This window comes from Dryobates pubescens, chromosome 29 (assembly GCF_014839835.1).
Source record: "Dryobates pubescens isolate bDryPub1 chromosome 29, bDryPub1.pri, whole genome shotgun sequence".
Lineage (NCBI taxonomy): Eukaryota > Metazoa > Chordata > Aves > Piciformes > Picidae > Dryobates > Dryobates pubescens.
This window is the reverse complement of record NC_071640.1, coordinates 4,261,656-4,279,849: the sequence shown is the minus strand read 5'-3', so window position 1 is coordinate 4,279,849 and position 18,194 is coordinate 4,261,656. Positions and strand designations below refer to the sequence as shown.

At 42.0% G+C, this 18,194-nt stretch overlaps 1 protein-coding gene across 7 annotated transcripts in view; it reads right to left on the bottom strand.

Moving 5' to 3' along the window:
• Nucleotides 1-6,080: 6,080 nt before the first annotated feature.
• CAMSAP1 (calmodulin regulated spectrin associated protein 1) overlaps nt 6,081-18,194 on the bottom strand; it is a 38,500-nt gene continuing 26,386 nt past the window's right edge. For all 7 annotated transcript variants that reach the window (XM_054174199.1, XM_054174202.1, XM_054174201.1 and 4 more), the window contains 13 exons: nt 17,757-17,898; nt 16,626-16,765; nt 16,423-16,519; nt 15,609-15,789; nt 14,856-14,950; nt 13,605-13,689; nt 10,676-13,112; nt 8,973-9,109; nt 8,676-8,884; nt 8,488-8,590; nt 7,999-8,114; nt 7,653-7,771; nt 6,081-6,855 (listed from right to left, as the gene is read on the bottom strand). In XM_054174199.1, the coding sequence (XP_054030174.1) occupies nt 6,553-6,855; nt 7,653-7,771; nt 7,999-8,114; nt 8,488-8,590; nt 8,676-8,884; nt 8,973-9,109; nt 10,676-13,112; nt 13,605-13,689; nt 14,856-14,950; nt 15,609-15,789; nt 16,423-16,519; nt 16,626-16,765; nt 17,757-17,898 (4,164 nt within the window). In that variant the 3' untranslated portion in view covers nt 6,081-6,552. The remainder of the gene's footprint in view (nt 6,856-7,652; nt 7,772-7,998; nt 8,115-8,487; nt 8,591-8,675; nt 8,885-8,972; nt 9,110-10,675; nt 13,113-13,604; nt 13,690-14,855; nt 14,951-15,608; nt 15,790-16,422; nt 16,520-16,625; nt 16,766-17,756; nt 17,899-18,194) is intronic.

The following is an 18,194-nucleotide window of genomic DNA, read 5'->3' as shown; positions in this document are numbered from 1 at the left end:
GGCCTCATCCAACCTGTCCCTGAACACTTTCAGGGAGGAGGCATCCACAACCTCCCTGGGCTGCTGCAAGATCTCACTGGAGCTCTCTCTTCTCCAGGCTGAACAGCCCCAGCTCTTGCAACCTGCCTCCATAGCAGAGGTGCTCCAGCCCTCTGAAAATCTTTGTGGTCTCCTCTGAACCCACTCCAACAGCTCCATGCCCTTCTTGCACTGTGGGCACCAAAACTGTATGCACAGCTGCAGGTGGGGTGTCACCAGAGCAGAGGGACAGAATCACCTCCCTCATCCTGCTGGTCACACTGCTTTTGATACAGCCCAGAGCATGGCTGCCTTCTGGCCTGCAAGTGCACATTACTGACTCTTGTTGACTGACAGCCCCAAGTCCTTCCCCTCGAGACTGGCAGAATTGGTATCTCCAGTCTGGGTTGCACCAAGTATGGCCAAGAATTCCTGGGATATCTGAGGAACAAAGAAGTGTCTGCATAAATGCAGACAGATCATTTCTTCTCATATATCAGGATTTATTCTCCTCACAGTTTTAAAGACAAAAAGATTGAAGATGTTCCAAGCCAGATTGTAAAGAATGACCATGAATGTGAGCATTAAGCTCTTGTTACTAACCCACAAGCTTTTACTGAATAGCAAAAGCTCCCCAATTCTAATAGAAGTACTAACCACATAGTTAAATATAGACCAGGATTATCAGAAAGGTCTTTAAAATACTCTTACATCAACATGGATTATTATAGGCCACTGTAAAGGACATTGGCTGACTCTCTTATGTACACACACAAAAGAAATCCCTGAATTACTGATAAACCACATCACACTAAAGACAGTTTAAGTGGTAGGCATGGTGAGGTTGATAAAACTTTGGTTTAGTTTTTAAACTAAGAGTTTAACTTACCACATGGGACAGAAGAGCAAACCCCACACCTTTAGGTTAGCAGCTGGACCCGCATCTCCAAGGTCTTGCCCATGAAAGATGCCCACTGAAATCCTGAGATGTTCAAAACTCAGAGAATTAGGCTTTGAAACACCTGCAAACAGAAAGCTCAGAACCAGAAAGGGCAACACACAATACTTACATACTGGTAACACAGCCAAACAAGATGGCCAAAATAACCCCAATATTAATCACTTAGGAGATGCTAAGCATTGCCTGTGGTCCAAATGGTGACCTCAAGTTAATTGCAAAGCTTTAAACACAGCATGGGCAACATACTGATGTTTCATGGTGAGGAAGTTCCTCCTCTAATTCTGGTTTACTTGTCCTGGCAATTTGCAGGAGATGAAGAGCTACAGCACTGCACATCACACCCTTCTGGCAAAATAAAAGACACAAGTGAAGATTCTCTGTTTTCTTCTGTTTCTGAAGCATGAGAGAGGCAGATTCAGTGTGTTCTGATACTGTGAGTGCTCAGGGTTACCAGTGGAGATGCATCAAGGTCCTTGGCTGCTCCAACAAGCTATTAAAGGTCAATCCATGACCCACAGAAATTTTAAGTGTATCACAATGTCCATGTAACACCACCAAAAAAAAATTACAGAGATAAGATGAAGTAAACTTTATCTCCCATTTTTAATACTCAGTCTTCATATATATCATTAAACCACAGAGCATCTGATCAATGTGTAGACAAGAATTCTGGGTTCAGTGTGGCTTTAATGTGTTCAAAGCTGTAGCTGAGACATTAAAAAATATACTCCAGTTGACCATTTCAAACCATCCTGAAGAACATGGTAGCAAAGATTTCCCTTCTCAGCAGCTCACACACACACACCACCTCCCCCACTAAATGCTGCAGAGTTTGCTCCAGTTCTGCACATGTAACACAGCAGTGAAAAAATGGGGACAAGAATCAGTCTCTCCAGAAAATCTTCTTTGTGTTACTTTCTGGAGTGCTCCAGAAATCACAGCCTGGTCTGAAGGCTTAGAACTCAGCTTATTGTTTGGCAGTAGCTGCAAGAATCACACCCTGCAACTCATCCCCACCACCCTCAGCCACACCAGAATGCAGCCACCTGGCTCTCATTAAACCACTTAAAATGAATTATATGTAACCCCCTAATTGACAGAGCAGTAATTGGACAAGCATGACAGCTTCATATGCAGCCATAAAGATGGGCTATAAATCCCAGGTGTGATCCTGCTGTCAGGAAGTACAACAGCTACCAAAATTCCAGTTCAGGGTGAAGATGACACATTGTGTTTGTTGCTGCATTTAAACAAACCAACCCAAAAAGGTGAGAGGGCTCTGAGTGTTCTGACACTGCTTCTAGTGATCAGTCCTGAAGACTTGAGGTAAAAAGCAGAAGGAAAGTTCAAGTTCTGAGATTTCATGTTGTGCTACTCTTATGTTACAGTCCCAAAGCTTTGGTTGTAGGTAAGTGAAAGCCAGTGACCACCAGTTTCTGAACCCTCCAGTGCAGTGAGGAGAAGAGTCAGATTGTTTTTGGCACACTCAAGCACAGTGCTGAACTTTCTGAAGGTTTTCACAAGAAATCAGTGTTTTCAAAACTCAGATTATCCCTGCTTGGACTCTTTTAACTCTAGCAGAGAGCACAATGGAAAGGAGACAAAAGACATTAACTAGGGATGCAAACAGCACGTGTAACTACACAGCAGACTGATGTATGAACATTGGAGGAAAAGAAATTGCACTTTAAAGATGTACATTCTTCTATTTATGATGTGTAAGAAATGGAGAGAGATCACAAACAGATCTGGTTTTGTCCTGCTCTATGTGGGAAACCGCTTCTCTGGCTCAGAGCACAGCAAGAGCACTGTGGTCCAGAAGGCTGACAGATTGCTCAGCTTAGGCACAGCTTCAGAAAAATAATAGTCATTTTTAAAAATCCCTTGTTTTCAGACAGCCCTTGCAGCTTATTTCCCTTCTGCAGTCAGTAAGAAAAGCTGACATTGTAGCTCCCACTCACTCCTCCTGCCCAGCCTCTCAGGACACAACTGGGAGGATTTTTAGCCAGCGCTGCCTTGCCACTGCTAAGAGGGAACAACCCTGGCTCCAGCTCACCCTGGTGAAAAACAACTGAACAGCTTCTGCTGCAGGTTGGAAAATGATTTCTATCTACAGGAGGCACCCAGACACAGCACAATTCCACTCTATTGAAATAACCACCATCTCTCCATATTCCAGCTCTACAGCACTACAGAGGCTGTGGAAAGGATGAAAGTGCAGATTCTAAGCACTGCTTTTTAGAAGGGATATCAGCAAATAAGATGCTGACAGTTAGCAGTGTACAGCTCACCTATTCCTACATGTAATGACTTTCAGTCATTGAAAGTGATGGCACTGAAACCACAGCCAGAAATCCTCTGCATTCACAAGCTGATCAACTTACCACAAAACCTAAACCAGAGAGCTAGTCACAGTCCTGCAATCACATCTTACCCTGGGCTGACACCAAGCAGTGAATGTTTCAGTTGACATTTTGGATTGTACAAGAGCTGCTTAAGAGAATGAGTTGTTCTTCCTTCTGCAAAGCGCTGTCTGCATGTGCCTACACACAGCTGCAGTTTCCCCACGTGCCTCTGCACATTCACCCACAAATTCTATGTTATGCTCTTACAAAAAAACCTTGCCTCTCTTCCTGTTTCCAGACTAAATGAATACACCACAATCCTTGATAAGGCATTAGAGATTGATGTTTCTCTTGAGAACTAAAACTGAAGTCTCCTGGTTTTTCCAGAGGAATTTATTCTCTTAGAAAATGACTTATTCCTCCATGAGCCTCAGCTTGGGAGTAATGCTGCCTACAGATGAGGAACTCCCAGCCTCCTCTCCCTCTCCAAATGGATGTCACCTCCTATTGTTTCCAGTCATAAATGAAGCCACATTGCAGCAGGAGAAATAAGGACCTGATCTAGCGCGATGAAATCCAGGGGGACACTTGCCTCCTTTTATTCCAGCCCTTCCTCTGAGCAGCAAAAGCTCAGCCTGAATGAAAACACACATCACTGGAATCACTGATTTAGTTCTTTTACAACCTCTCCAAACAAAGACTATCCTCCTCCTCCTAAAAAAAAAAATTACTGTAGTCACAAAAAATTATTTCTGCATTGCTAAAGATTCTGCTTTGAGAAGGAAAATTTCACTTCAGTGCAACCAGGACTGGTTCATTATGGAGCTTCAACAACCAGCCTATGTCTAACTTCTGGAGGCAACTGGTCTTTACAAAGCACAAGTAAGCTAACACTGCAGAGCCCAACAGAAGAAATTCCCTTGCTGCTTCCAAAATACTCTCACTAACTGAATCCACAGATCAAAGAAAACCCTGCCAGCCAGATTCAAGAGACAGAAGATGGATGAAATAAATCCCTAAAGAGGCTGTTAAGTTAGTTTCCCAGTTCTCTGGAAGCCTTTTGGCCAAGCCCTTGCACACTGCAATGAGGGTCAGGAGAGCCAGGCTCATGACATTATTGCAGTCACAGCTTTGTCAGAGGCACAACAAAACAGAGCAGCACATCTTTAAAGCATATTAGTTCTTTGAGGGGATGAAGTGTCACAACACCAAAAGCACACATAAAATAAAAAGGAAATCAGTTAATGATTTTTATTAAACTTCAGTGTCTCAAAATAAATATGGTATATAATATCAAACAGTGAGAAATAAAGCACAAGCATGAAAAGCATGGTAACAAAAGTTACACTCATGACGGTGTTTAATACTTAGCACTTTAGAAACCATAAAGCCTTTTAATTATTTACAAGCGGCAAAACTATCTAACATCATTTACAGAGTTGCAGCAGCCTAGTCAGGGAGTACTGCAAGGGGAAAAAACAAAGAGAAAATCAAAATGGAGAGACTGCAATGGAAGACCTTCACTTTGCTCTACCTAGTCAGCACTTTATCACGTACCCTATTTCCCCTTATGTACAGAACTCCTCACAGCGTCCGTTCTTCTCAGCGTTTAATAGTTACACTGCACCGGATTTTAGAGCTCAGGTCATCACCAGGATGGTGTAGTGCCTCTTGCACTTCAGATCCATATTCAAGTAACGCTTCAAAATAAAAAGTAAACATGTACAAACCAAAGGTACAAACCCAGAAGACCCTCAAGGTAGTAGTGTCACACCAGATGCAGCAGGCGCAGGTTAGCGGGGGGAAATTACAGCTACGGAAGCCTCCTGGCAAGTTTAACCAGGGCTAAAAAATGGGGAATGGGAGCGTTAAAAAGACACACAAAAAAAAAACCCCAAAGGAACTGAACTCCAAAAATGCACCCTGTTACCAGAGCCAAACATTTAATCTGCTGAAACACGACGACTTTTAAGGTCCATAACTCAAGGTTTAATATTTCAACATGAAAAGAAATCCAAGCCATTTGACTTTTGGGGGCTTCTGAACCAAATGCAAATGCCTCTTGTTTAAAAATTGCATTTGAATGAGGAAAACAAAACCAAAACCCAAAACCCACCAAAAAAAAAAAAAACCCCAACCCAACAAATTCATATATATATTAATATATCACCCCAAAAGAATAAAAAGAGAAAAGCCATGACACACTCTTCGGTTTGGAGCATGCTGCTCGTTCAGAATAAAGACAGGACAAAGAAAGTAGAATTACATTTCATGATGTAATAAAAACATTAAAATTTGTGATCAATTTAAGTGCACCATCGTACAGGAGTAGCGTGCTCAGAGTGGAAATGTTCTACACCTACCAGGATCCATCTTTATTGAAGCAAACAAATCTTTAGGACACTACCTGAAACTGAAATCAGCGCTCCAAGTCAGCTCGCCTTAAAGTGTCAAGTCAGGCATACTGCAGCCAGTAGCACCTGGATGCCTCTTCATGATTGTGTTCCAGGATAGCTTTACATCTGTGAGCGGTCTTTGTTTAACAAGACTTGGCTTTTGCAATCCTCACAACGCTTATCCTAAACAGACTGCAAGTAAACTGGTCTGAGCAGCACAAGTTGGGGCTTTTGTCAGAAATCTGAGAGCTGGACTTACGTTGGCAGTAGATACAGTACAACAATTTTGATGTATTAAACAGTTCCACAAAAAAGTCTGCAAGGAAGATTTCCCTAAAGACTGTTTAAAAAAACAAACCCAAACCACCAACCACCCAAAGCCAACCAAACCAAACCCACAACACTTCACCCCAGATCTGGTCAATCCTTCCGCTGAAGTTTGGAGCTTGCCAACTGTAAGAATGACAGGAAAAAGGAGGGGATGAGGGGGAGAGGAAACAGAACTAAATTATTCCCAATTTGTACCGATGAAAAGCTTCAAGTAAAAGGAAATCCACTTGTTAAAGATCTTGCTACATGCACAGTCCCTCATCAGTTGAAAGCCACAGTAGTCAGCATTGGGTGTAACAGCAGATTATCATTCATTAAAAAACAAAAACAACACTGGCAATGTTCCTTCATTCTTAGTAGCTTGCATCCACGGGTTCTGTTTAGAAGCTTCTTAAAAAATGTTTATGGTTCTGCACATCTCATACCAAACTGGAGGAAAATGGTAAACATGTCTTCTTCTGATGCAATCCCATTCAGCAATCTTCTCCCCAAGAGCTCAGTGTCATTTACGAGTCTGAGTCTTCTTTGGCACTGCAGGTCGCTTGGCTTGCCACAAGTGGTTATGGATGGTGAGGGCATCCACGCTGACAGACATGGTTTTGGCTGGAATCACATTAAACTGTTTTCTGTCCGAACTGTACTTATAAAGTTTGTCAATCATTTTCTTGGTGATGCTCTTTGGCCCTGTTCCAGTCAGCTTGTAGATTTCTTCAGTGTCAGGGTAGTAGCAATAAAGTGCTCTGAACTGGCAGCCAGCATCACGGAACAAAATGATGTAGTGGTTGGCATCGCATTTTTCTAGTTCCTGTGTTGAAAAGAAACAAACACACAGAGGATCATAGAATGGTTTAGTTGGGACCATCAAGATCACCTAGTTCCAACCCCTTGCCATGGGCAGGGACACCTCCCACCAGATCAGATTGCTCAAAGCTTCATCCAATCCATCCTTGGACACTTCCAGGGATGGGACATCCACAACCTCCCTGGGCAACCTGTTCCAATGTCTCATCACCCTCACTGTAAAGAATTTCCTCCTGATCTCCAGTCAAAATCTACCCTCCTCTATTAAAAAATAGATTGTTCATAGTGGAAATACTCATGCTATGCCAAGCTTGAAGTTTTCACATACAGCTCAGTCAGTACTTAAAGTTTTCTGAAACACTGGATCAGAAACTAGGATTTTCAGTCCTATCAGTTGATCTCTTCAGATCATGGAGATTTGTTGCCCTAGGTGAAGAAAAAAGTCAACCTTCCTGAAGATGTGGGAAAAAGAACTGAAACCTCCTAAGTGTGGACATACAATTGAATTCCCATCCCTAGAGGTGTTTAAAAGATGCAGAGATGTGGTGCTGAGGGATGTGATTTAGCACCAGGCTTGGCAGAGCTAGAAAACGGTTGGACTTGATGATCTCAAAGGTATTTTCCAACCAAAACAATTCTATGATTCTGTTTTCCGTAAGTCCACAGAGACACGGGAAGTAAAAGGTTCTTAAGTACTGGTACACGTTAGGAAATGGCCTTTGCTACAGGCCATCAGGGGGATTATGAAACAAGCATCATCTTATTGTGAGAGCATTACTAATTGTGCATTTCAGTGTTTACCTCTAATATTGAATTCTTATGTGGCTCGTTCACTTTTCCAGCAAGACAGCAATGAGATATTGCATTGTGAATGATGGGTTTGTTTGATTTGCTGCTGGGTTCCTTAAATAATTTTGGACCTAAGGAAGATAAAGAAGAGTCATTTGCCCTGCATTCATGAACATGAAAAGTTTCATTCCAAGTGATTAAAACCCCTCAAGTATTTTTCTGCAGTAACTTATTTTTAGCGACATTAAGCAGAACAAAATACACCTGGCAGGCTCCCAGAGCTAACAATGTCACATCAGACACACCACAGCTTTTTATGACCTGCTATTCGTAACAGATGCTCAACCAAGGCAGTCACCTGTGTATTCTGCCACTGAAGCAATTGAAGATGCTGTTGAAGCATTCTCCCAGTCTCTTTCTGTGTTTCTGCTAGGGTTTCTGCTCAGTATGGGTAAGGACTCCATTGACTCAACTCTGAAGAAGATGAATTAAAAAATAATTAAAACCAATGATTACATGACAAGATCTTTGGGTTTTCCCCTTCAGTCTTCAATAAATCCACCAGTTGCTGTCTCTGAACAGAACAGGCTATTTGTCCTTTTCCCTCCCCCAGAGCAGTCAGATTCTCCCCACTAGATGATCAAAGGAAAATTCTGTTATTCCTCTGGGAGAAAAAAGAAAATTGCAAGTTTGTACAGAACATCCAAGCTGGCAGCCAGATAGAAGATGAATTCAGCAATTACTGCTGTGCCTTCATGCCAGTGAAGTAAAACAAACCCCACTGATGCCCAGCACCATTTCATAACAGAGTAAAAAGTCCAAATATCAACATTAATCCTCTCTATACCTCTGAGATGGTGTGCCACCGGAGTGTACACTTTCAGGTTCAGTTGTTGCTGCTGAGGCCAAAGACAGACTGGAACCAGACTGAGCACTGCTCAAATTATCAGCTACAAAACAAAAGAGAGCATGTGAACACATTTTGGTAGAGCACATTCGCAGACTCAGTGAAAGCAAACAGATCAAACCCCTTACGTGTGGAAGAGCACTTTGTCCCTGAATCACTGTAAGATTCTTCACGATGGACTGACTTTGGCCTAGGTTTCTTGGGCTTTGATTTCGGCTTTCCAAGCCCCTGCTCCTCCAAAATCTGCTGCTGTTTTTTCCTTAGGTACTCTTGCTTGATCAGTTCTCTTCGAGCCTTCTCCTCTTCTTTCCGTATCCGGTCCTCCTCGGCTTTGCGACTGAAAAGCAGACACATGGTATTGAACATGTAGTAAATGTCCTCACCTTAAGGATGAAAAAGGGAGATTCTTTTGCAGGTGTTATTACCGAGCTTCGTCTCTTTTTTGCTCAACTTCAGCCTCCAACTGCTGCTTCCGAAGCCGAGCCTCCTCAGCTTTGCGCTGCTGTTTCAAGAGGAATGCCGCACGCTTTTTTGCGAGCTCGTCTTCTGCTTTCTGCTCATCCTGCACAGTTCATGGGGACAGAGAGTTTTAAAGAACAGGGGGAGGGGGGGAAATAATATTAATCTGAACATCAGAAGATTGCTGAGGATTCCAGGAAGATTTTAGGAAACCACAAGCAATTCCTTTTGGAAATCTTTATGTTTTTAGGACGGAGCTGAATCGGAGCTGTAGTAAACTTTTTGTTGCTTAATAAAAATTTCAGAGGCAGTTGGGTTGTTTTTTTTCCCTCAGACTGAAGGAAACACTAAAAAAGTCTTGTCTTGCTCTGTTTTGTTTTTGAGGGTGCTTAATCACCACCAAACCATCTAGAATCACAAAGACCAACGTCACCACCAGGGTGGAAAGCACAAATAACCCCAGCATAACAAAAACCTTTGAGTCAGTCAATATTAATCATATTATATAAAGCCAGAAGTCAAATTCAAAGAGATTGAGACAGCTTGACTTTCTTGAAAGAAATTAAAGTATTGTCATGACAACACTACAATAATCATTGCTAAGGTACTCAATGTTCCCAGGGCATTTCTGAACCAGAATAAGAGGACACAGTCTCAAGCTGCACCAGGGGAAGTTTAGGCTCGAGGTGAGGAGAAAGTTCTTCACAGAAAGAGTAATTTGCCATTGGGATGTGCTGCCCAGGGAGGTGGTGGAGTCACCATCCCTGGAGGTGTTCAAAAAAGGATTGGATGTGGCACTTGAAGCCGTGGTTTTTAGTTAGTCATGAGGTGTTGGGTGATAGGTTGGACTTGATGATCTCTGAGGTCTTTTCCAACCTTATCAATTCTATGATTCTAAGAGCTTCACTAGAAGGAGGAAACATTATTTAAACCCAACCAACCCAACAATGTAAGAAGTAGCAAGGTACTAAAAACCCAACAGCTTAACAATCAGCCTTTCCCCAAGCCAGTCAGGTGCAAGATGAGAAAACACACATCACTTTAGTACCTTTTCATCATACCTTCATAGGACAAAACCAAAAGCTGCAAGAAAACTGCTCATTTATTCCATTGAAACACCTGTCATCTGCAGCTACAGCCATACAAATTAATTCTCCATTGCAGTCCTTGACTTTTAAGCGGCTCAAGATCAGGAAAATTTGGGTGCAAAGGACCTTCAGCTCCCTGACAAGTTTTCAAACCTGTTCAGTGGGCTTTCACTAGATACCTGTGTTCTGTCAGAATTTTTTTGTGTCCAGTTGACACAGGTTCACAGAATGCAGGGGTTCCAAAATGCTAATTTCTTCCCTTGCATCCTGTGGCAATTTTGTGCCATGTTTACAACATCCTTCTATGTTTGTCCATTTCTCAGAAGGAAAAAAAAAAGGGGAAGAGAAGAAACACAAAGTTAAGCCTGGTTACCAGAGGTTGGCAAGACCCAGGATTTCATACATTAGTCAAAACCTTACTTCTCCACAAGCAATTATTTTCCAATGCAGCTTGAAAAAGATCCTAATACTGCAACCAAAATGTATCACGTTCCACCTGAATACTGAAGAGTGGACAAAAGCAGTTCTAACTCTAGATAAATATGTAACAATAACCAAACATAGCAAAGCAATTTATTTACCTTGAAGAAAAAACCCACACCAGATTTCTGATCACTTTCACTGATTATATCTGTAGAGCTATCCTGGTTTTCGAGTTCTCCTTCATCAGGAGCTTTCAGTTCAGACAAGTCTACCTCAATGAGATTAGCCTTGCTTCTCAGTGGCTCATCCACTGGGACATTTTCTTTTCCTGAGCCATCAGAAGAATTCAACCCTGTTTCCTTGAAGCTGTCATTCACCTCATTGCTCATTTCAGAAATAATATTTGCATCTTTGGAGGTGGAAAGAGCGAGAGCCCGTTGATTGCTCTCATCATGAAGTCTATAGGTATCAAAGAAACACTTTTCTTGAGCAGCACTTCCAGGATCAGGGCTATTTTCCAAGCTGATGTCTGTTGGTGTCTTGGCCAAGCTGTTGGATGGAAATGGTCTTAAATGTGGTAAGGTTTCTAGAGTCTGTGTTGGGGTTTTAACACGTGCTGAGTTCTGTTGCCTGTCTTTAGTGACTTTCAGATCAGTTGGTCGCCCTGATCGAGAGCTCCTTCCTTGACCAAAGCGAGGTGGCTTCCGAAGACTGTTCATTCCAGTTGGAGACAGGGGCTCAACAAAATGAATCGATGGTTTTACCTTTTGGTCCTGAGAGTTACTTCTGGTTCCTGGCGTTGGCACTGTTGGAGATTTCATAAGCAGTTCTTGTTGCTGAGAAATCTTTAGTATAGCCTGCTGGAGTGTACTGATCGTTTCATTTAGTTTTTCAATGGAGAGATCACATTCGCTTATATCCACCTCAGTCACATTGTCTTCTAGGAGGGCAACAGAAATAATTTTACTCTTTTCCAAGTCATGCATAGCAGCAGAGTCTTTTGGTTTATGTGGCTCAGCAAAAGCCAGGCTGTCTTGCATTTTCACTTTTGTTACCTCTTGCGAATCGTTAAGCGTTTCTTCTCTCTCCTCCTCTTTCACAAGGAACTCCTCAGATTTGGAACCCAAAGAAACTTCATCTAAGTCCTCACCGTTGTGCCGAGAGAACTCTTTTGCAAAATGTTCTGGTTTAAGAGGCTGTGGAGCATCAGGAGATTTCCCTTTTTTAACCACATGCAAGAAGGCTGCCTTGCCCAATTTTAGTCGCTGCCTCGCTGACAAGGCTTCCATCTTTTTCTTCTGAGCTTCTATTGCCCTTCGTTTCTCTTCCAGCTGCATATGAAGCTGCACCAGTTCCGAGGCCAGAAGATTAACGTTATCTTTATTTTGCCTGTTGGGGCTTTGTTCTCGCTTTTGTTTCCACGTGGTCAGCGGTGCTGGGCAGCTCTCCGAGCCGTCTGGTGTGGTCTTTTGTGAACTACTTGTGCTGGACTTTGTTTCATAGCTATTAAGTCTCTGAAGCTTTCGTTCTGCGAAGTTGGTCATTCGAACGCTGCCGCTCGTCATCGACACTCCGCTGATCTGAGAAGTTGTGCTCAAGCAGGGGCTGGAGCGGCCGCTGGCGTCGTCCTTGTCTTCGTGTTCTTTCACCTTCATGTCTTCTTGCAGTTTTGCAGATTCCTCCTCGCCAATGTATTTAGCAACTATAGGGTGGTCATCTATGACTACCAAGTCTTGATCAGCCTCCTCTATGTCTAAGAGGTCTGAGTCAGAGTCCTGTCTCACCATAGTCCATGTAGTATCCGCAAGGTGCGAATTGAGGCCTTTCACGTAACTGACATTGACTTTGCTTGCTATGTCATCGTCGGATTTAGCAGCGTGAAGAAAAAATCCTCCAGTGGGTAGCTCCTGAGTGGAAGGATCTAAACTGCTACTAGCCAAAGGTCTGGAAGCCTCTAAGCTTGCCTCCAGTAGTGCCACTGAATCTGCAGGACTAGGATCTGCAACTGGAGTGAAATCAGTACTGGAAATTGGAGTAAAAGTCCTATTGAGGTCATGCTCACCATGACTGCTATTTGCTTTCTTGCGGACCAAAGGCAAGTGTCCTTCATTTAATCTCTTTACTATAAAACTCCTTTGTTTCCCCTCCCCACATTCATCCTCTTTATTGATTATCTGTTTTTCCTTTGCTGGTTTTAGAACTGCAGGCATTAAAGGCTCCAAGTAAAAACTCTCCGGCTTGCTTTCTGAAGTCTCGCTATGCGTTTTTGGAGACCATGCTGTTGTAACTATGCTGGGCACCCTGGCTGAGGCATTCTGTGACTCAAGGTCACCACGGTTTGGCCTGTCTTCAGATCTGATTATTGCAATAAGCTCCTCATCTTCATCCTCAATTTCGACATTGTTCAGCAAGCTCTTCCCGTTGGTTTTTGCTGAAGGAGGATGGGGTTGATTTTTTGGAGTTACATTAACAATGTTTGAAGCAAGACTGTCTTTGCTGATGGATCTGGCCAGACTAATGCTATCACCAGACCCAGGGTCCACATCAGTACTGGCAGAATGATGAAGAGCAAATGGTGTTGGCTGAGACAAGGGCCTAGAAAAGGTAAGAACAATTTTGTGATGCTTAAACACAAAAAAATTTACCATTTGTTGAACTAAGAAACATGATACAGACAACTAAATGTTTTGTTCCATTGGAAAATATATCTGGCATCAGAACTGACCAGCAATACTAGGTAGCAACCTCAGATATTTCAATTTCCAACAGTGCTCACTGAAAATCATTGAAATCATTGATTTTAGCACTGCAAATATTTTTCAGTGATCTCTAAAGATGCACATTAGGAAACAAAACTAAGTGACTACCAGAGGTGTTAAATGCCCCTTCCCTGGAAACATTCTGGATCAGGTTGGACAGGGATGTGACCACACTCCTCAGTACGGAGGGGTTGGAATAGATGACCTTTAAAGGTCAGTGTATGACTCTCATTTCATTCTAAGGAAGTGATATCACATTACCACAATGAAACTGTGTCAGCATGCTTTCATGAAACAGTATTGCAGTGCTGAAAAGCATTTCTGTTACCTGGGTTTCCTCTCTGGCCATGCAAGAACTGCACCTCGTGGCTGCCCATCAACACGGGTCAGAGAATTCGAACGATGCCTATGACCTGAAAGATTTTAAACGGTTTAGGAAGGGTCTTTAAATAAAGCAAAAATACTAGTTAATAGCAAACATCATAAACTCTTTCACCAAGAGATGGCAGCAGCAAACAGATTTTCTGAAATACTAACCAAAATCTGAAAACAGAATACAAAGGGAAGTGATCACAGTATCACAGTATCACCAAGGTTGGAAGAGACCTCGAGGATCATGGAGTCCAACCTGTCACCACAGACCTCATGACTAGACCATGGCACCAAGTGCCACGTCCAATCCCCTCTTGAACACCTCCAGGGACGGGGACTCCGCCACCTCCCTGGGCAGCACATTCCAATGACGAATGACTCGCTCAGTGAAGAACTTTCTCCTCACCTCCAGCCTAAACTTCCCCTGGTGCAGCTTAAGACTGTGTCCTCTTGTTCTGGAGCTGGTGGCTAGAGAGAAGAGACCGACCCCTTCCTGGCCACAACCACCTTTCAGGTAGTTGTAGAGAGCAATGAGGTCTCCCCTGAGCCTCCTCTTCTCCAGGCTAAACAATCCCAGCTCCCTCAAGCCTCTCCTCACAGGGCTTGTGCTCAAGGCCTCTCACATAAACATATCTGAGATTTCTGGATTTCCAAACATGAAACTCTTCAATCTGCTTTCCCCATCAGCCCCACAATCTTAAAAAACAAGAAAAAAATGAAAGGAAAACCAGTCCTCACTGCATGTTGCTAGAGCTTAGACAGCTGGAAAGTTGAAGCTTGGGAAAAGGAAGGAAATTCTGAGCATCTTCGTTTAAGCACAAACCCTAGGTTGCCAGTAATTAAAATGTTTAGGCACACTATGTCATATACTAGCGTGAGTTTGGCATGCTTGGATGCCACTCTTACTTCCTAGGATTCCTAAGACATCTAACCAGTGGCTCTCTCCTTTTCACAGAATTGACTTAGTCTTTATTTGAGATTGTGAGATAAAGCTCATTTGTGTGAGAAAAAAATATTTTTAAAAATCCAGTAATTTTCTTTAAAGATCTTCAACATTTATTAACACAAAACTCAAGCTACACACGCTTACTACTTGGCTGACTGCAGTTTTAGATCACTCACATACACAAACTTAGGGTTTTTTTTCCATTACTGCATTGACATTGATGATCATTGTCTGGGGAATGCAGATTCAAAGTCGACTTACCAGGGCTGTCTTCTCCCTGTAGAGATTTTTGCTGCTTTTGCCTCAAGGGGAGCAGTGGATGGGAAGGGCTGAAGGCAGGGCTTCCTCCTTTGCCACTAATTCAGAAAACAAAAAAATTCATTACTACAAGAATTTTTTTTCTTCTAGAATGGGAGAAATAACACAGTTGCAGAGTTACACTGGTGACAGTTGTCCCTGTCCTCTTTAAAACACTAATATATCATTGAAGAAGTTGCTCAAAGAGAAGAGAAAGTTTTCATGTCTAACAAAACCAAAGTAAACCTGAAATCAAGCTGTTTAAGTTTCCAAACACAGGAGATTTAAAATGTACTTTATGTAAATAGGACATCAGAGAAAGCAAAGGCCGAAATAACCTATTGGTTGCCATCACACTCGAGCCGGCTGAAAAACCTTGTAACTAACCTTCTTGTATCTTAGATTCTATTTAAGTTTGTTATCATTACTAAGCCATATCCTGTAAGTGAAGATGAGCTGCTCCAACATCACATTTCACATTTTGCCTAAATAGAAGCTAGACTGATGACTTCTGTCATGCAATGGTGACATTTACTGTAGGCATTTACTGGCTTTTGCCAAACAAACAAAGATCAAACATAACAGAGCACTTCAGAACACAGTAAAGGCTGACTGCACACAACTCAGATTGACTCCTTTTGCAGCACAATCTGAGCATTTAGCAGCAGAAATCCCTAGGTTATCCAGTGAAGATTAAAGGCCATCAAACAGACTCACAGGTAGTCGGGCTCCTCAGGGTGCAGGTAGTATCTACTGCACTCAGGGCCTGCCTGAGCCGAGGGCTGCACGTCTGCTGGAGCCGTACTAGCAGGGCTGGCCATGAAGCTTCGCTTGGTTGCGTTGGAAATAGGAACAGGGGGGCGACTGCTCTTCTGCTGCAGCACTGTCTTAACATTAGCTGATTTATAACATTAATAGAACTTGTATTAGCCATTGAAATAACAAACAGAACAGGAAGATTTCAGACTGCAGTATATTAAAATGAAAAATTTACAACACAACACTAAAATGAAACCCAAAGTAACTATATTGAAAATATAGGCTCACAGATTGGTTTGAGTTAGAAAGGACCTTAAAGATCACCTAGTTCAAATGCCCCTGCCATGGGCAGGGACACCTTGCACTAGACCAGGTTGCTGAAGGCTTCATCCAACCTGGCCTTGAACAACTCCAGAGAGAGGGCATCCATGACCTCCCTGGGCAACCTGTTCCAGTGTCTCACCAGCCTCACTCTAAAGAATTTCTTTCTAATATCAAGTCTAAATCTACCCTCCTCCTGTATCCTACAGAGACCTCACAGAAAAGGAAGTTCTAATAATTAGTGAGCCTAAGAAAAAAATTCCCTCTCTCATTCCAAAAATCAGAACCCAAGTGTATCTAGGGCAAACTAACTTCCTTTTTTACAGCTTTCAAAGATCTCAGCAAGCAAAAAGTTTGGCAAGAATCGAAACTCCAAAGGACACCATGTAAGAGCTCCATTGCAATGCATTTTAAAGAACATGCTAACATTTATCAAGAGTTAAAAACTTACCATCTTTTATTTCCTGAATATCTCTTGGCTGTACAAAGTCTGGTTTGACATTCTCAAACCACCAGAAGAGCTCCGCAATGAATACCATGACGTTAGGCTACAACAGGGAAAAAGGAAAAAATACCACCACATTTCACAGTAACAAAACACTTAGGATTCAGCACTCTTTTGTTTAAAAATATAGCCTTCATTATGTTTCTTACCTTTAAAACCAAAGGAGCATATAACATGTCCTCCAACGTGAGGTAAAAGCATTTGTTTAGATATTCGTTTGAGAATTCTCTCAAAAGCTGAATGTTATAGAGGCTGTCTGCAATTGAAGTGACTTCCTTCAAACAAATATCTGGGAAAGTGAGAAAGGTAAGTTACAACACTATTGCAGTGAATTACCTTCTCATCCACAACTAACAGAAAGACTACCTACAGGAGCTTCACAGACTGCTTATACACAGTCATTTAATACCTATCGGCTACTAGTGGCATTTCTCTACCTGTTAAGTACCAGAGGGATAGGAAAGGGAGGGAAAGTCCTCCACAGATAAAAGAGTATCAATTCTACAATTCTCATTGTAGAATCCAGACAGAATCCTGTATATCACAGCAACAGAGGTAAGCAGGTTACAAGTAATACACATAATGGCAAAAGACAAAACCAATTAAACCCAAACATCTTGATTTGCAAACACTAAAAGGTTACTGCTAAGATTCACACTGCTGGCTGCTTCAGAAACCATTCAGGAGCTCTGCAAAGTACAACGAATCTGAGAATTTAAAAAACAATACAAAATGTTGACCTGTAGAAGTAAAATGCAACAAGGATATGGAATTATTAAAAAAAAAAAAAAAGAACCAAAAAACCCAAAACATTTCCTGGAAAAGAGAACTCATGCTCGACATGCTGAAGAGTGACAATTGCTGAAGACTGGCAGAAGCTATTTTAAGATATAGATTGTAAAATGTCAAATTCTCTACTCCTAGAGAACATAGGAGCTGGCAGTGAACAGGAGTTAGACATGTCCTCCTTTGCTATGCTCTACTGAAACCAAGCTCAGTCATTTGAGCCAAAAAAAGTCTTATCATCTAGACTTATGAAAGAAATTATTATTTTGTAGCTCTTAATATACAGAACAGAGCCTTCTGAAAACAAAATCAAAGAGAAGCTACTTTTGAAATACACTGAGGCAGGTTCTGTATTTGGCTAACCTGATGTAGTTCACTACCTACTAGATGTGTCACACTTTCATTTGATAATCTATTTCTAGCTCAGCTTCCTAAGATTGAAGAAGTTTTTGTTTCTTTTCTTTTTTTTTTTTACAGTAATCTTTATTACCTACCATCTAGTTTCATGTGCTCTGGACAATAGTAGTGTATTACAGCCAGAAGAGCAGCACCATCACTACCATCCTTCATCAAATCTTCAAGCAAAGGAAAGTAAGGCAATTGCCTGCTTGAAAGATGGTCTCTTCGGTAACGCACCTGGCAAAAGAACACAAATGTTCATGAGATGCTAACAGAAAGAAGAGGGGAAAAAAAGTCATTTCTGTTAAGCACTGAAAACTCTTTACGGTGGATCCTTTACAGCATTCTGCTCTAAGTCAAACCCAATTTACAAGGTTGTATTTTTCTCTCAATGGAAGCCAATTCTGAAGAATATAGTGCTCCCCTTTTAATCATTCTCCTCATATCTGGAAGCAATCCATGCTGCTAAATTCCTAGCTTCATCCACACATTTTAACTTGTTTCAAGCAATTTAAGTCAAAATCCTTCCACAC